This window comes from Zootoca vivipara, chromosome 3, assembly GCF_965207765.1.
Source record: "Zootoca vivipara chromosome 3, rZooViv2.hap1.1, whole genome shotgun sequence".
Lineage (NCBI taxonomy): Eukaryota > Metazoa > Chordata > Lepidosauria > Squamata > Lacertidae > Zootoca > Zootoca vivipara.
The window spans coordinates 80,343,772-80,357,768 of NC_142586.1; the positions used below are offsets into that span (position 1 = coordinate 80,343,772).

The 13,997-nt window shown below is 44.2% G+C and overlaps 1 protein-coding gene across 2 annotated transcripts in view; it reads left to right on the plus strand.

Annotated features, from left to right (window-relative positions):
- Positions 1-11,892: 11,892 nt before the first annotated feature.
- TTC27 (tetratricopeptide repeat domain 27) overlaps positions 11,893-13,997 on the plus strand; it is an 84,470-nt gene continuing 82,365 nt past the window's right edge. The window contains exon 1 of one of the 2 annotated variants that reach the window (XM_035108253.3): positions 11,893-12,149. In XM_035108253.3, the coding sequence (XP_034964144.2) occupies positions 12,059-12,149 (91 nt within the window). In that variant the 5' untranslated portion in view covers positions 11,893-12,058. The remainder of the gene's footprint in view (positions 12,150-13,997) is intronic. The other variant, XM_035108254.3, reaches the window with a different exon arrangement.

The window sequence follows — 13,997 nt, forward strand, 5'->3', positions numbered from 1 at the left end:
AAATGTTATGTGCTTTGGAATGTGGAGCCAATCCAGTTTTATGAATTTGTGCTAGTGAAATGGATTGTGAAAGCTATTTATTTAGGAAGAGAGCCCTCGCCCCTCTGTCAAGAATCCAAGCCCTTGGCAGGATCATTTCCTGGAGATGAAATGGCTCCTTTCCAGATTGTGCCTTGGCAGAGATTTGGGCTGTGCTTGGCCCTATGAGATTCCTCCTTACAGGGCATTATTTAATCAGTGACTATAATGATAATGTAATTATTGTACTTAATGCCTCATATTTTATACTGATCATTTTCACAGATCATTGGTAACAGTTTTATAGAGCTTTACATATTTGTTTTTACAAGCTGTTACACAAAATAGGCCTCTGGAATTACAGACCTTTGGATAAACACCCAAAGAATTATGTAATAGACATTGGTTTTGATCTAGAAATCCTCACATTCAGTAGCATGGAATCTGAATTTCAAGCATGCAGGATTTTTGGTAGTTAGAAGGAAGGTTCAAACAATTATGTACTCTTGCACATGAGCAGCTGTGCTCATTAGCATGCATGCCCTGTGGATGCCCAGGACGGAGGTGAGAAATGTTACTTTAGCAGTCACCAATCTTTGGAATTTTGAAAGCACCACTCACTCTGCTTGCTTTGCTCCCTCTCACTAGTTTTCACCAACCTGGTGCCCTCCAGTTATTGTTGAACTACAACCAGCCAGCCATGCTGCTGAGAGTTGTACTCCAACAGCATGTGCAGGGCATTCCAGGTTGGCAAAGGCTGGCTTAGCATGATGTCTAGATTAGCACTTGTGGCTTGTTTCTCTCTTAAGCACAACATAAAGCCAATATACAATTGTAATATAGTCAGGTTTGTTTAAGGCAACCTCAAATTGCCCCAGGTTGAATTGGGTTGACCGGAACTGAGCTGGGACTGTCAACAGGTGAGTGATCTCATGGATTTCCTTCTTCACCCCCTAACTAGATTTAATTACAGTTTAAAACCTAGGATTGGGGACACAAAGAGACACACACACACAGGCAAACTGAATGATTCATATTTGCATTTTACATGTAACTTAAGCACATAATCCTAAGAATGTTTATTCGGAAGTAAGCCTTACTTACTCCCTTGTAAAGGTGAGAGAAAACTGAAGATGGATAAATGACCATATCCAGAGCCCCTTCAGGAACATCACAATAGGATGGATTGGATGGTGGTGCAGAATTTTCCCTTTTCTCTTCCTGGGTTAAAACCACGTTGCTGCCGTTGTTTCCAATACATATGTCAGTTAGAGGCTTGGTGTGTGTCCCCACCTGCTCCCAATTTTCAGAACAATATGGGAGGAATACTATGGTTCCATCCTGGTACACTGAATCAATGCCCTATTTAAAACTGGTTCAGAAGATTGTGAATGCAGATGGCGGGGCAAGGAAAGCTACAGCACTAATGTCATGATTTATGGCAATCATTTCAACAATTTCAGATAGCAATAAAGCAGAAATAGTATATATGCAATGAATAAATAAATATACAGCCTTTTTGATAGCAGATCTTAGCTTTCAGTGCAGCAAGGGAACACACACTTTGGAATACTGGAACACTCTGTTGTTAAAGTAAACAAGGGACACATTTAGAACTAAGTTCATTTGTCAAGTTGACAGGGCTTGGAAGCTCCCTGCATGCAAAATGAAGGAGCATCTGGCTATCAAGAATATTTAAGTTCTTGCCTAGTTATCTCTCTTATTCTTTCATCTCCTAAAATGAGTGAAAGGTGTTAAGAAGCATCACTGCAGAAAACAGAAACAGGTCCTCCAAACTCTGCTGAGGTGTCCATAGTTTTAGAGGCAAGACAATGAAAATCAAACACCTTAACGCAGAAGATTAGGTTTGGTACCAGCGATGGGCAAAAGCTTACCCTCGTTCCAAGGAATGCTGGATAAGTGCCTGGAACCCCTGGAATATCACACCGCTTGGTGATTGGGGTGGTGTGCAACAATATTATAATTTCCTGTGGCATCATTTTCTTACTCCCTGAACTTCCATGATAGCTAGTTGGAGAAGGAAACCAGAGCTGTTTTTAATTTTAACTGTGCTCATTGTTAAATCACTTTGAGAGGTTTCCTAGGAAGCAATTAATAAATGGAAATAAATACAGTACATGAATAAATCTGCAGGTGCTTTGACTAGCTAATGTCAAGTCAAGCCTTGGGGGTTAGTAATGGTAAGTCAGGAAATGACCTGTCTTCCTACTTTCTGCCTCAGGTAGCAGGCTAGCCATCTAATCTATACATACTTTGTGGGTCTCCTCCTATCTACTGTTTGAGCAGTAGCCCCTATACTGATAGCCTCCTGCAAATTTAGCTGATCATCCAACTCTGAGGTGTCTCCCCTTTGCTTTTATCTCTCTCTCTTTTTTTTTTTTTACTAAACCTAATGAGGCTTTGACAAGTTAAGTGTCTCTGAAGAACTGATATAGATCTTCTTCCTGGCTCTGTGACCTGCACCTTACGATACATATGAGCTACTGAGACGTATTGTTACTATTGGTCAACTATTCTTTGAAAAAAACACTGTACTGTATTACAGTATTTACATTAATTTAAAATAGTTTTGCTGCGAAGTATCACCATTTTTACTCCAAAACAAGTCCCCCTCTTCAGTAATACCTCTGTCATAATAAGTGGGTTTGGAATCACAGGCTTAGTTCTGTTTAGAAATAGAATGATGCTGCTGTTAGGGGCACAGTTGGAGACAAAATTAAGTACTGTAGTGTGGCTGGGCCAGTAGTCTGACTTAGTACAGAAGTAGCTAGGGTGTGATGTGCTTAGTTTCACAGAAGTCAAACCTATGTATTATGGAGAAAGATTTGGATGGGACCTAGGGATGGGACCGATTTGGCAATTTTGGTTTCTCTCTGTTTCTCACTTTTCCCCATCTTCAGTTCAGTTCTCCACATTTCCACATCAGTTTGTGAATTCTTTTTAAAGAAATTTATCATGAAAATTCATCTGTATTTTAGTGCAAATTTCTTGTAATACACAAATTTGTATGCAATTTTTGCCAACGTACCATTTTTTTGAAAAACATATATAATGTACATTGTGTATATATATATAATTTGCTAATATCTGCAAATTTTATATACATTTTTGTACACATTACTTGACTGGAGAACTATGTTTCAAAATTCAGAGAAGTGTAAATTTCAAAGGATGACTGGCTGTGTTTTGGTTTGATTATTTATTTGGAAAGTGTGCATTTGGTAGGTTCACCTTTAAATGTAAACTGAATTTAATTTCTTCCCCCATTCCTGGCAGCACCTCTTTTCTACCACATCAGAGCGATACAGCTCTAGATGCCACTGTTTTCCATTTAAAGTGAGAAATTGTTTTTGCAGCAAGAAACGCACACTCTCTTCTCATTTCCATTGCTTAGTATTTTCACAAGTAATATATTAACAACCTGCAAATGAGATTTAAATAGAAATGACCCTTACTTTGTTTCAGAAACGAACAAATGGTGTTAGAGTACAATCTGTCCATCTCTCGGATGACAGAAAGTCATGACCTTTGCTGCCCTGTAAGATTCTGTTCAAATATAGAAGCATGTCAAAAAATCACTGCATTCTAAAATTGGCTATTATATATTTTTAAAAAGAAATAATAGTGCACAATTTGTCCAAGAATGCAGTACACGATTGCCTCTTGGACAAAACACCAATAGCAATTAACATTAATAAAGAGTCATAGAGCTCAATGTTAAAACAGCAAGCAATCCCAGCCAAGTTGTAATCATGTCTAATAGCAGAAAGGACATTCAGCTCTCCTCATTTACCAAAGACCTTGACAACCTTTATGAAGGACTGTCTTGGAAAAGAGACGGTGACCTCCTTTGTGTTCAAGATTTTTTCTTTCCCCGCCCCCAATGAATATATGGCTCATTAGTCAATGTTGTAAGACAGCCAACCTTGAGATACACTCATTTAATATGGAGTCAAAACTGTCAACAGAAGGAGGCCCTTGACATCTTCCTGCCCTCCTTTGGTCCATCAAAAAGGGGAAATAAAGATTTAGATTGATTGATGGGGTTGGCTGAATGTCAATAAAGCTGGCTTCCTGCCAGTGATTATAATTTGTAGCCCTCATTCCTCAAATAACTTGTGTTTCAGACAAGAAGTTGGCAGGAGACACAGGTCCTGATCCAAGGAGAACAAACCATATACACTAAAGCAGGCTTTATTTGTCTATTGCTTGAAATCCAAGGTTGGGGCTTCACAAAACAGAAAAAGGTCACATTGCCAGGCGTGCTTTTGCATGAAATCTCTGGATTGCCAGAGAATGACAGTCCATCAAGAACTTGCTCTTCAGCCAAAAGTTTTGAAATTCTCTGTGAAAGAGCTGCTAAATAACTAAAGACTGAAGATAAATAACAAGCGGTTTTAAGACAAAATTCATGATCCTAAAGGAAATAATCGATGTACCAATTTGAGCTGTCTTGTGCTTGTGCTTATGTAGCCAAAACCGGAGCACTGATGCACAAAAGTACCAGAAGACTCAAGGTAATGCTGAGGTACACACAAGTACAGGGGTGAAAATGTACAGTGCAAGGGTGAAAATAAAAATGGGAACTCCAAAATAATTCCATGCATAATTCCAAGGCATGAGAGATTGGAGAGCGAGGGAATGACAACTGGGTGGGAAGGGGAAATAGAATAAAGAGGTTGGATATATGATCAATACACCCACACACCCTGGCAATCAGAGATAACTACTCATTCTCAGGCAACTGGAACGTCTTTTTAAAGCAGTCAGCAAGCCTTCTGCTATAGTATTCCATAGGCTCTAAATCAATGCAGAGTACTATCAATAACTGTACTTAAACCACAAATCAGCAATCCTGGATCACATCTTTGAACCTTGGTTATCACCTGTGTTTATCTGAGGGAGACAGTTACCTTCAAGCATATTATGACTGGTGGACCTTACTATATCAAACAAAACATCACTTGCAGGTCCTGCAATGTAATTTACATTGCTGAGTGGAAATGTCTATGATGTCATGTTCAGTATGTGCGTAAAACAACAACTAATCTACACACGTATTTTAGGAAGCACAAATCGACAGTCTTAATGAAAAATTGGAACAATCATTTGCAAATCAGTTCAATTCAGATGACCACAACTGAGCTGTCTCTGTAACAGAGATGCCACCTGATACAAAACCACTGGAAGTAACTGAAAACTTGTGGAGACCTAGACTTGATACCTTACTACCATATGGCCTAAACCCTGGGAACAGAACCAAAGATGCCCATTGTTGGAGATTCATTCCCCGTGTCTGCAGTCATGGGATTGTTGTCTATCACATGACGGTGTATGTTGCGACACATTTGGACATTCCAAGATGGCGACAGGCTATCTAGGATGCCGGAGACGTTCGGAGGGCTGGACTTTGCTCTCTCCGACCCCCACATGAAGTGGGAGGCACTGGTTCCTGTTCTGGCAGGAGGACTCTCCAGAACGGAAGGAAGAGAAGGGGAGTGACTGTGACATCATCCCAACAATCAATGCAACCAGCAGGTGGCACTGCTGAGGTTGAAACAGTGGAAAGTTTGTCATGTGAGAAGTTTGGACTGAGTCCAGATGTCAGGAACATTTGCAGCATTTCCAACAGGCAACATGAAGCAAGGCCAGGGCTGCGGAGCTGCAGTGCAGAGATGGTGCCCAGCTGTTCCAGTGCTGAGGTGCAAGAATCTTTTGTGCAAGATTCTGAGGTGATGGCACACCTTTGTGGAAGATGGAACTGATTCACCACATGTACACTACAGAAGGAACTGCTCTACCAGTCGAGTGGAGACTCCTTGGAGGTGCATAACACCTGGACCGTGGAACTGAAAAGCTGTAACATTGTGGTGTCTAGTGTGTTTTTCATTCCAGATCGAGTTGCTTAGTTCTGTTACGCATGCTCTGCGGATCCGTAAGTGTGCTGATGTTTCTTGGCATCAGTTGCTGTGGTGTTCGGGCTGAAGAAAGCTTTTGAAGCTCCCGAACGATCAACCAGGAGGGAGGAAACATGCCAGTTGGGCATGTGTCTCTGCCAGGGTCCTACTCGTGTGTAGGAGATCTTAACACCATGTCCATGTAAGATAGCTTCGGTTGCAAACACACAGATGTACAAATCATCATGATTTATTTTATTTATAAATCATTTCCTTTGAAGCATCTCAAAGTGATGACCCAATACATTAAAAAAATATAGAAAAGAATGCATACAGAAAAAATAATTACAAGAATAAAACAGTTTAAAAATACACATATTTTTAAAAAGTTCAAATTCAATAGAGATACAGATTGGAGTAAAAACCTCCACTTGTAAAGGTTATTGAAAGAGGAAAGTCTTCAACAGGCAAATGCATATGTGAGCTATCAAGGGGCTCCAGCAGATGTAAGGGGGGGTACTAAAACATGGAACCAGCACTAAGTATAGGTTAGGTATCTTTTAAAAGTACATTGAACGGTAAGTACTCTTGATTGTACTTGAATGACTACCTATTTTGATTTTAAATTTATCCCTTAAATTAGAATCTCATTATTTCCTTCTCTTTAGGAAAGCCAGAGGCCACACTATTATTTTTTAGAGCAGGAAACCCATACATGCTCCAATGAAATAGTATTCATTTGGGCATTTCATTTAATTGCAAATGGTTTAATTAGAATATTCCATTACTTATCTTATTAGTATTCATGTAGACTGATTCCCTATTACAGTGTTTTTCAACCTTTTTGGGGCAAAGGCACACTTGTTCCATGAAAAAAAATCACGAGGCACACCACCATTAAAAAAGTTAAAAAATTTGAGAAACGCTGGCCTAGGGGAGGGGAATGTCTGTGCCACTAGCTGTGCGGAGCCTCCTTTTACAGCAGCAGTCTATCCCCAATAATTTAGGTGCCAGGGGTTAAACAAGTGGAGACAAGGCATTTTCATAAGAACCTAAGAAGAGCCCGCTGGATCAGGCCAGTGGCCCACCTAGTCCAGCATCCTGCCCTCACAATGGCCATCCAGAGGCCCCATTGGGAAACCCACAAGCAGGATTCAGGCACAAGACCACTTTTCCCCTCCTGTAGTTTCTGGCACCTGGCATCCAGAAACACTGCTGCTTCCAAATGTGGCAGGGCAGAGGAGAGCCCTCAGCAGGTTGCCCTCTCCTCCACGAAACCCACCGATGTTGGTGGTCATCACTGCCTCCAGTGGGAGGGAGTTCCTAAGTTTAACAATGTGCTGCAGTTAGGAAGTCCGTCCTTTTACCTTCACTTCCAGTGCCAGGACCTCTGACCTGCTCTGCGTGCCCTTCCCACGTGCATTGCAAGGTTTGCTCCCTTAAGGGAGAGGATCTAGGGGAGAAAGGGGGTGCTTCCCTCCTGCACCCCCACCCTAGCCCCCCACCATCCCTTGTCTCTCCTCCTCTGCACCTTTCCAACACCCTCCACCCACCCAAGGTCCCTTTATTATTGAACCTGGTGGTCATCTGCTCACCCTACTGAAAGCTGCAAAGGAGCCATTCTGCCCCCTCCAGCGAGGAAGCTGAGTCCATTACTGACCTCCCTTTCCGCCCGCCCCCACTAGCGTTATTAAGCCTCTCTAGGAATTGGATTCTTTGGATTTAACCATTATAGATCCACTTGAAATTCCCTTTTCTCCCACCCCCCGCAAGTGGTGCCTCCCGGGCCGAATTTCAGGGCAAGAAATTACCTTTACCTTTTCACGCAGCTTGCTACATTTGTACGTAAGTGAAGAAAGAATGCACATATCGAGTCAGCAAGAGGAGTGAGAGCGAGACAAACAGCAGCAGCAGCACCCGCCGGCCGCCTCTCACGTCCAAGGCCGTGGTGGTGGCTGTTGAGAGCTGCGCTCGCCCCGCGTCGTGACCCGGCCGGCTTCCTTTCTGGCGGGTCAACGCTCCCTAATGGCGGCTGCCAGGCACGTGACAAGGCAGCAAATTGCCCTTCTCGTCGTCGCACGTCGCGTCACACCAGCCAGCGTCTCGCGGCACAACAGCGGTTGAGAAACGCTGCCCTCTTATGTTGTTTATAAAAGCCTTATAAGCTACGTTTTACACATAAACAGTCACTATGTTGTGCTTGGATGATATGCTTGTGACACATATTCCAAAAAGTTATTTTTCATATAGGTAAAGGTAAAGGGATCCCTGACCATTAGGTCCAGTCGTGACCGACTCTAGGGTTGCACGCTCATCTTGCATTATTGGCCGAGGGAGCCGGCATATAGCTTCCAGATCATGTGGCCAGCATGACAAAGCCGCTTCTGGCAAACCAGAGCAGCACATGGAAACGCCGTTTACCTTCCCGCTATAGCGGTTCCTATTTATCTACTTGCATTTTGACGTGCTTTCGAACTGCTAGGTTGGCAGGAGCTGGGACCAAGCAACGGGAGCTCACCCCGTCACAGGGATTCGAACCGCCGACCTTCTGATCAGCAAGCCCTAGGCTCAGTGGTTTAACCCACAGCGCCACCTGGGTCCCTATTTCTCCCTCCCCATATAAATCCTACAAAAGTTGGATTATCACCACCTACTTCCAAAGGGGTTGTCTGTTCAGCAGCAGAAGAAAAATTCTAGAGATGCTTGTGAAATACATTCACTGGTGTGGCAGTATGATGTTAATGACTGGATACTATGAACTGCTTAGAAAACAGAAATGCAGGAGTGGTCCCAATGGTATTTCAATGGTTCAGCAGAGTATTTTGATGTTGCTGTACCAGTATCAGACACCAGATGGGACCTCTGCCACATTAAATATCAATGAGTGAAAAGGGAGGTGGTAGAGGAGTAGTGGCACACAGGTGGGGTGGAGCTGCCCTTCTAACACTAGCCCCATTGATGCTTAGCAGGACGGGTCTGAATGGTAGTAAAGCTGGGGCTGCGACGGTGCCAGTGAGAACACAAGATTGGCGGTGATCCTACTGATGCAATCACATGACCATGATCTCGCCACTGTCCTGTTATTATTATTATTATAATTAATTAAATTTATATACCGCTCTATAACTTCAGGTCTCAGGGCGGTTCAACCGTTCCAACCATGTCCAAGTAAACAGCTGTCACACCAGTGTCATGAGGTTGTCTATGCCTCACCACACACACACACACACACACACACACACACAGAGAGAGAGAGAGAGATAGAGAGAGAGAGAGGGAGAGGGAGGAGTGGGGACACCACACTTACGGAAAAACTCTTGAAACAACTGCAACAATTATGTGGTGCAACTCTCACTGTGATAATTAGGGTAGACATGTTACGGTGCCATTAATACACCATCCTATTTTCTCAACACCAGAATAAGGTTGATCTCCAGGTATAGCGTAAATGGCTCTGAACTCTTAGAACAGGCTGAAAAATAATTTTAGAAATAAACAGAACGTGTTCGTCAGTACCAACTTTTCCCATGAGCAGCAGTAGAACTGCTGTGATGTGCACTTTTATTTCCCCATGTATTTTAGATTTTTGTTTCAATTCTGTTGGGTTGCTAATTTAGTTATTTCATGAATTATTTGTTTTAGCTTGCTATTGTTATATATATATTTGTATGAAAGCCACTCTAATAATGCCTGTTTAAGTATACTATTTTAATTAATTAATTAATTAATCAATCAATCTTTCTAGTCCTTGTGGCTGCAATAAGGAGTTTGGGTGGTGGAAGAGGAAATGCAGGAAGAGAAGACCCTAGAATTTGAAACAATACATTATAATCTGGTTGACTTTCCAGTAAGGTATTTACATGTACAGTATTGCTCTCCTAAGCCTTGTCCATATCAATGTTCTTGGCTGTCACATCCTGCTCCTCTACTGTCCACTCTGCTCTGTTCTGAGGCTTTGATGTGTCTACAATGAAAAAAGGGAACTGCACAGGGCTGCCCCAATCATGAGAGGTAATGATGAGACCACTTAGATAGCCCGGTGTGTGTGTGTGTGTGTGGCAAATTGGCACATGCCTTGGCCCTTCACTCACATCACTATCGGCCACCAATGCTGCTGATGCTGCCAGTGCCATAACCCACTGACTTGGTGAGGCAAGAAGTGCCCTTTCCACCTCTTCCTGCTTTATTCTGAGGAGGGACTCACCTGGCCCTTCCTCAGAGCAAAGCAATAAAGAGGTGGTGTAGGGAGTACTGGATAAACCATTTGTGCCACTGCTAATGTGGTGGTGGCAAAAAAAAAAAAAAAGTCAGCAAGAAGGAATGGTTGGCAGGGTAGAAGATGACAGTGGTGCCACAAGGAGAACTGGAGAGAAGCAGAGCCACTAACCACCCCCAGCCACACAATGCTTGCACTGCCCCCCATGACAATCTGGGAAAGCAATGGACTTTCCATTCCGTGGCTCTGGAGCTGCTACCAAAAAGAAAAGCAGCAACCCAACAGAATTACACACACACTTAAGTTCACTGATTGCAAAAAGGATCGGCATCTTTTGATTGGATTGTGGACAGTCAGTGTACAGGTGAAACCCGAAAAATTAGAATATCGTCGAAAAGTTCATTTATTTCAGTAATTCAACTTAAAAGGTGAAACTAATATAGGAGAAACTCATGACATGCAAAGTGAGATATGTCAAGCCTTTATTTACTGTATTGTAATTGTGATGATTATGGCATACAGCTGAAGAAAACCCCACATTCACAATCTCAGAAAATTATAGTGTTTAGCTACTCAATCCATAACACCTGCAAAGGGTTCCTGAGCCTTTAAATGCTTCAGTAGGAATCACAATCATGGGAAAGTTTTCGACGATATTCTAATTTTTCGAGTTTCACCGATATATGAGAGGGGTGTGCTTCACACTAGGCAATGATATCCTGCCTCTTTCTCTTTGCAAAGTGTCCATCCTTAGGAAGGGAAAGTGCCAAAGTTGCCTTATGCAGACGCCAAGAGCAAAACACTTGCCTCACCTGAACATATATATTTTAATTGATACATACATATGTATGTGTATACACACGTATACACACACACACACACACACACACACACACACACACACACAACTTTAAAAGGACAAAATGGTGCCTCCCACTCTCTTTCCCCATATAGAAGCCAACTGGAGTAGCAGTTTAATTTTAAGTTAGCACTGGGGAGAGGACACTTTATCCTGCCTTGAAGGAAGGCAGTCGGACTTAAAGAAGGAACCCACCTGCTGCTTAGCGCTCCAAATGCCTGCCTGCTGCTCCTCCTCAGCACCTCCTGCCCGAGAAACCACTTTGCCCAGGCCAATGGTAGGGCCGACTCTGCCTATGCCCTCTTTGCTCCCCTCTACACTGGTAGGCAGACACAGATATTATTGTAGGTAGGGCTTTCTTTTCAGTGGGAACTCACGGGAGCTCAGTTCCAGGACCTCTCAGGTGGGAGCCATTGCCATTCTAAGAGAACAGGTGTTCATGGTGAGTTCTGGCACCTCCTTTTCTAGGGGAAAAAAAGCACTGATTGTAGACACCTTGAACTCATACGCCTTTTAATGAGAAAAACTAATGCACCTACAACCCGTACCGCCTTGTTTGCAAGGCTTCGTATATAATAATCGGGTTTAGGGCTCAGGTCGCACTGAATATTTCCCGCCGGCGCCAGCCGCACGGCACGAGCCGCAAGCGGTGCCTCGAGTTGCCGCGCCAACATCCCTCGTGCGCGTCTACACACTACTTGGGAGTCGCCCCACGCAACCGAAACGTGCCAGCTCGAGCCGCACAGGGATCCGCGTTCCTTGCCACATGCGGCATGCGCGCGCAATTCCCGGCCCGGGAATAGGTTTTCCGCCAGCACCTGACGCCGAACAGCGTCGTTGCGCATGCGTTGCTGCCCTCTCTCCCACCGACCGACCCGCCCACCTCTCCCAGGTTGCTTAGCGCGACTGGCATGGCGGCTCCCTAAGGCCGCTTAGTGCACATGGGTTAGACTCGCCACGCGTCAAAAAAAAAAAAGGGAAAGGAAAGGAAGCGGCTTCTCCTCCGTCTCGTCTGTGCAGCAGGAGCGCGCGGCTGCCTCCGAGAAAATGCGGGCGTTGGAGCGTGTGTTGCTGAGGGGCTTCCCCAGCGCAGCGGAGTCACCGCGGTGGAAGCAGAACGAGGCGGCTTCGGCTGCAGGTAAGGCTTCGGCGAGGCAGAGCCAGCCTTCGTCGCTTATCCTCAGGCGCCCGTTGCCTCTCGCCCTGGCAACGGGATGTGAGCCGTGCCAAAGCTCATGGTAGGGCAGAGGGAGGAAGGGGAGGCGGCGCTTCATCTGCCGGCAGGGCCCCCTTTCCTTCGTCCTGCCTCCCCTTCCCCTGGTACCTACTTGAGTGGGGAGTGGGAACAGGGGGCGGCGTGTCCGCGTATGTCTCCCAAAGGGAGTAGTCGCTGGGGTTATTTATTTGCGGGGTTGCTGCTGCTGCAACCCTGGCAGTCGTTGGAGGTGCCAAGGGTATAGTGCTGGAGGCAATTGTCAGTGATGCCTGCTTGTGTTCCGGGATGGATAGGAGACAAGGAGTCATGGGGGCGTGGAGAGGCAGTGAGTCTGACCCCCAACAATCAGTGGATCTCATTGTCACTTTTTCTCCTCTCCCCCGAAAAATAAAATGGGGGTTTACTTGAGCTTCAGTAGTGGGTACGAATGTCGCTCGTTATGATAAAGACTGCCCCTGGGATGCTGGGGCACGACGTTGCTTCGTAAATGATTGAACTGCCAAGTTTTTTGCTAACCTTTATTATAACTTAAGTATGTCATGCTATTTCGTGCTTACTGTCTGACTGTTACAGATAGGCTCCGAGAAGTCGCAAAAGCCTTTAGTGATCCTCCTCTCGGTACTGTTGTTGCCACAGAGACTATTTCCAGTTCAGAATTTTCCTGATCATGGAATGCAGTAGCCACGTATTAACAGTGCAATATTTTGTAAACCTCCTCATGAGATGCGCCAGCATGACAAGTTGCTGTTAACTGGTGTTTTGAGCAGTGCTGTTTTTCTAGAAAAAAAATGCCAGAACCCACCATGAGCACCTCTATCATTCTCTAGAATGGCAATGGCGCTCACTTGAGAGGTGCCAGACAGATATTCCTTAACTTTGGTTATGCTATTAGAGGTCTGTAAAGGTGACAGTAGATATCAGGTTGGATTTCTAACATAGAGGCCCAGTGTGGATTATCATTCAAGGTTTCAGAAACCTTGGTTTATGAGCGTTTGGCCCAAGCACTCTTTCCCTGCCTCTTCCCTTCTCCCTTTGCACACTGGCTTCTGTGTGAAATCCAGTTCTGTAGCTACTCTCCTAAACTACAGTTCCCTGCTGCATCCAAGCTGGGAAACTTTGCACAGGAGCCAACTCCTAAGGGCCAAGGTCCCTTTGCCCCTCCCAAAATAAAATATTTGAGGGGGCCAGGGGTCCCCAAAGTTGATGAACATTGCCATTCAAATGGTGCGAGTGCACAGTGTATTGTGATCAATTATGTGAGTAGGGCTTACCTACCCCCTTCCAAATATTGTATTCAAGTTGGCACCCTTGGGCCCAAGTACATTGCCTTAGAGCACAGTGACCCCCCCTTTTGGGCTATGGCACTCCCTCTTAACTAAGATTCATTTGTCACCCATATATTTAGATGTCAACATAAGACATATTTATTTTTTCCAGGGTTTTGGTAGCTAGCTGCATGTTTTAACAGAGAGGGTTTTTTTGTCCACTACTTTGTGTCTTAAAGGTTGTTCCTAATCTGTCAATGTTTTAAATGACTGTTCTATGATGCTTTGTGTGTGTGTTGTTAGCCACCCCGGGGTCTTCAGGGAAGGACAACATATAGTAACGATAGTTAGATATAATACACGTTGCTATCTGAAAGAGGGTCTTGTAGGACCATCAAGTATAGAATCTAAAATTACCTAGCTGCACCACTGCTTGCAAAGAATGTGTGAGGGTTAAGAGCAGCTGAACAGCTGGTTCTTGTTTACAAATTTCAATCTCTTTAAA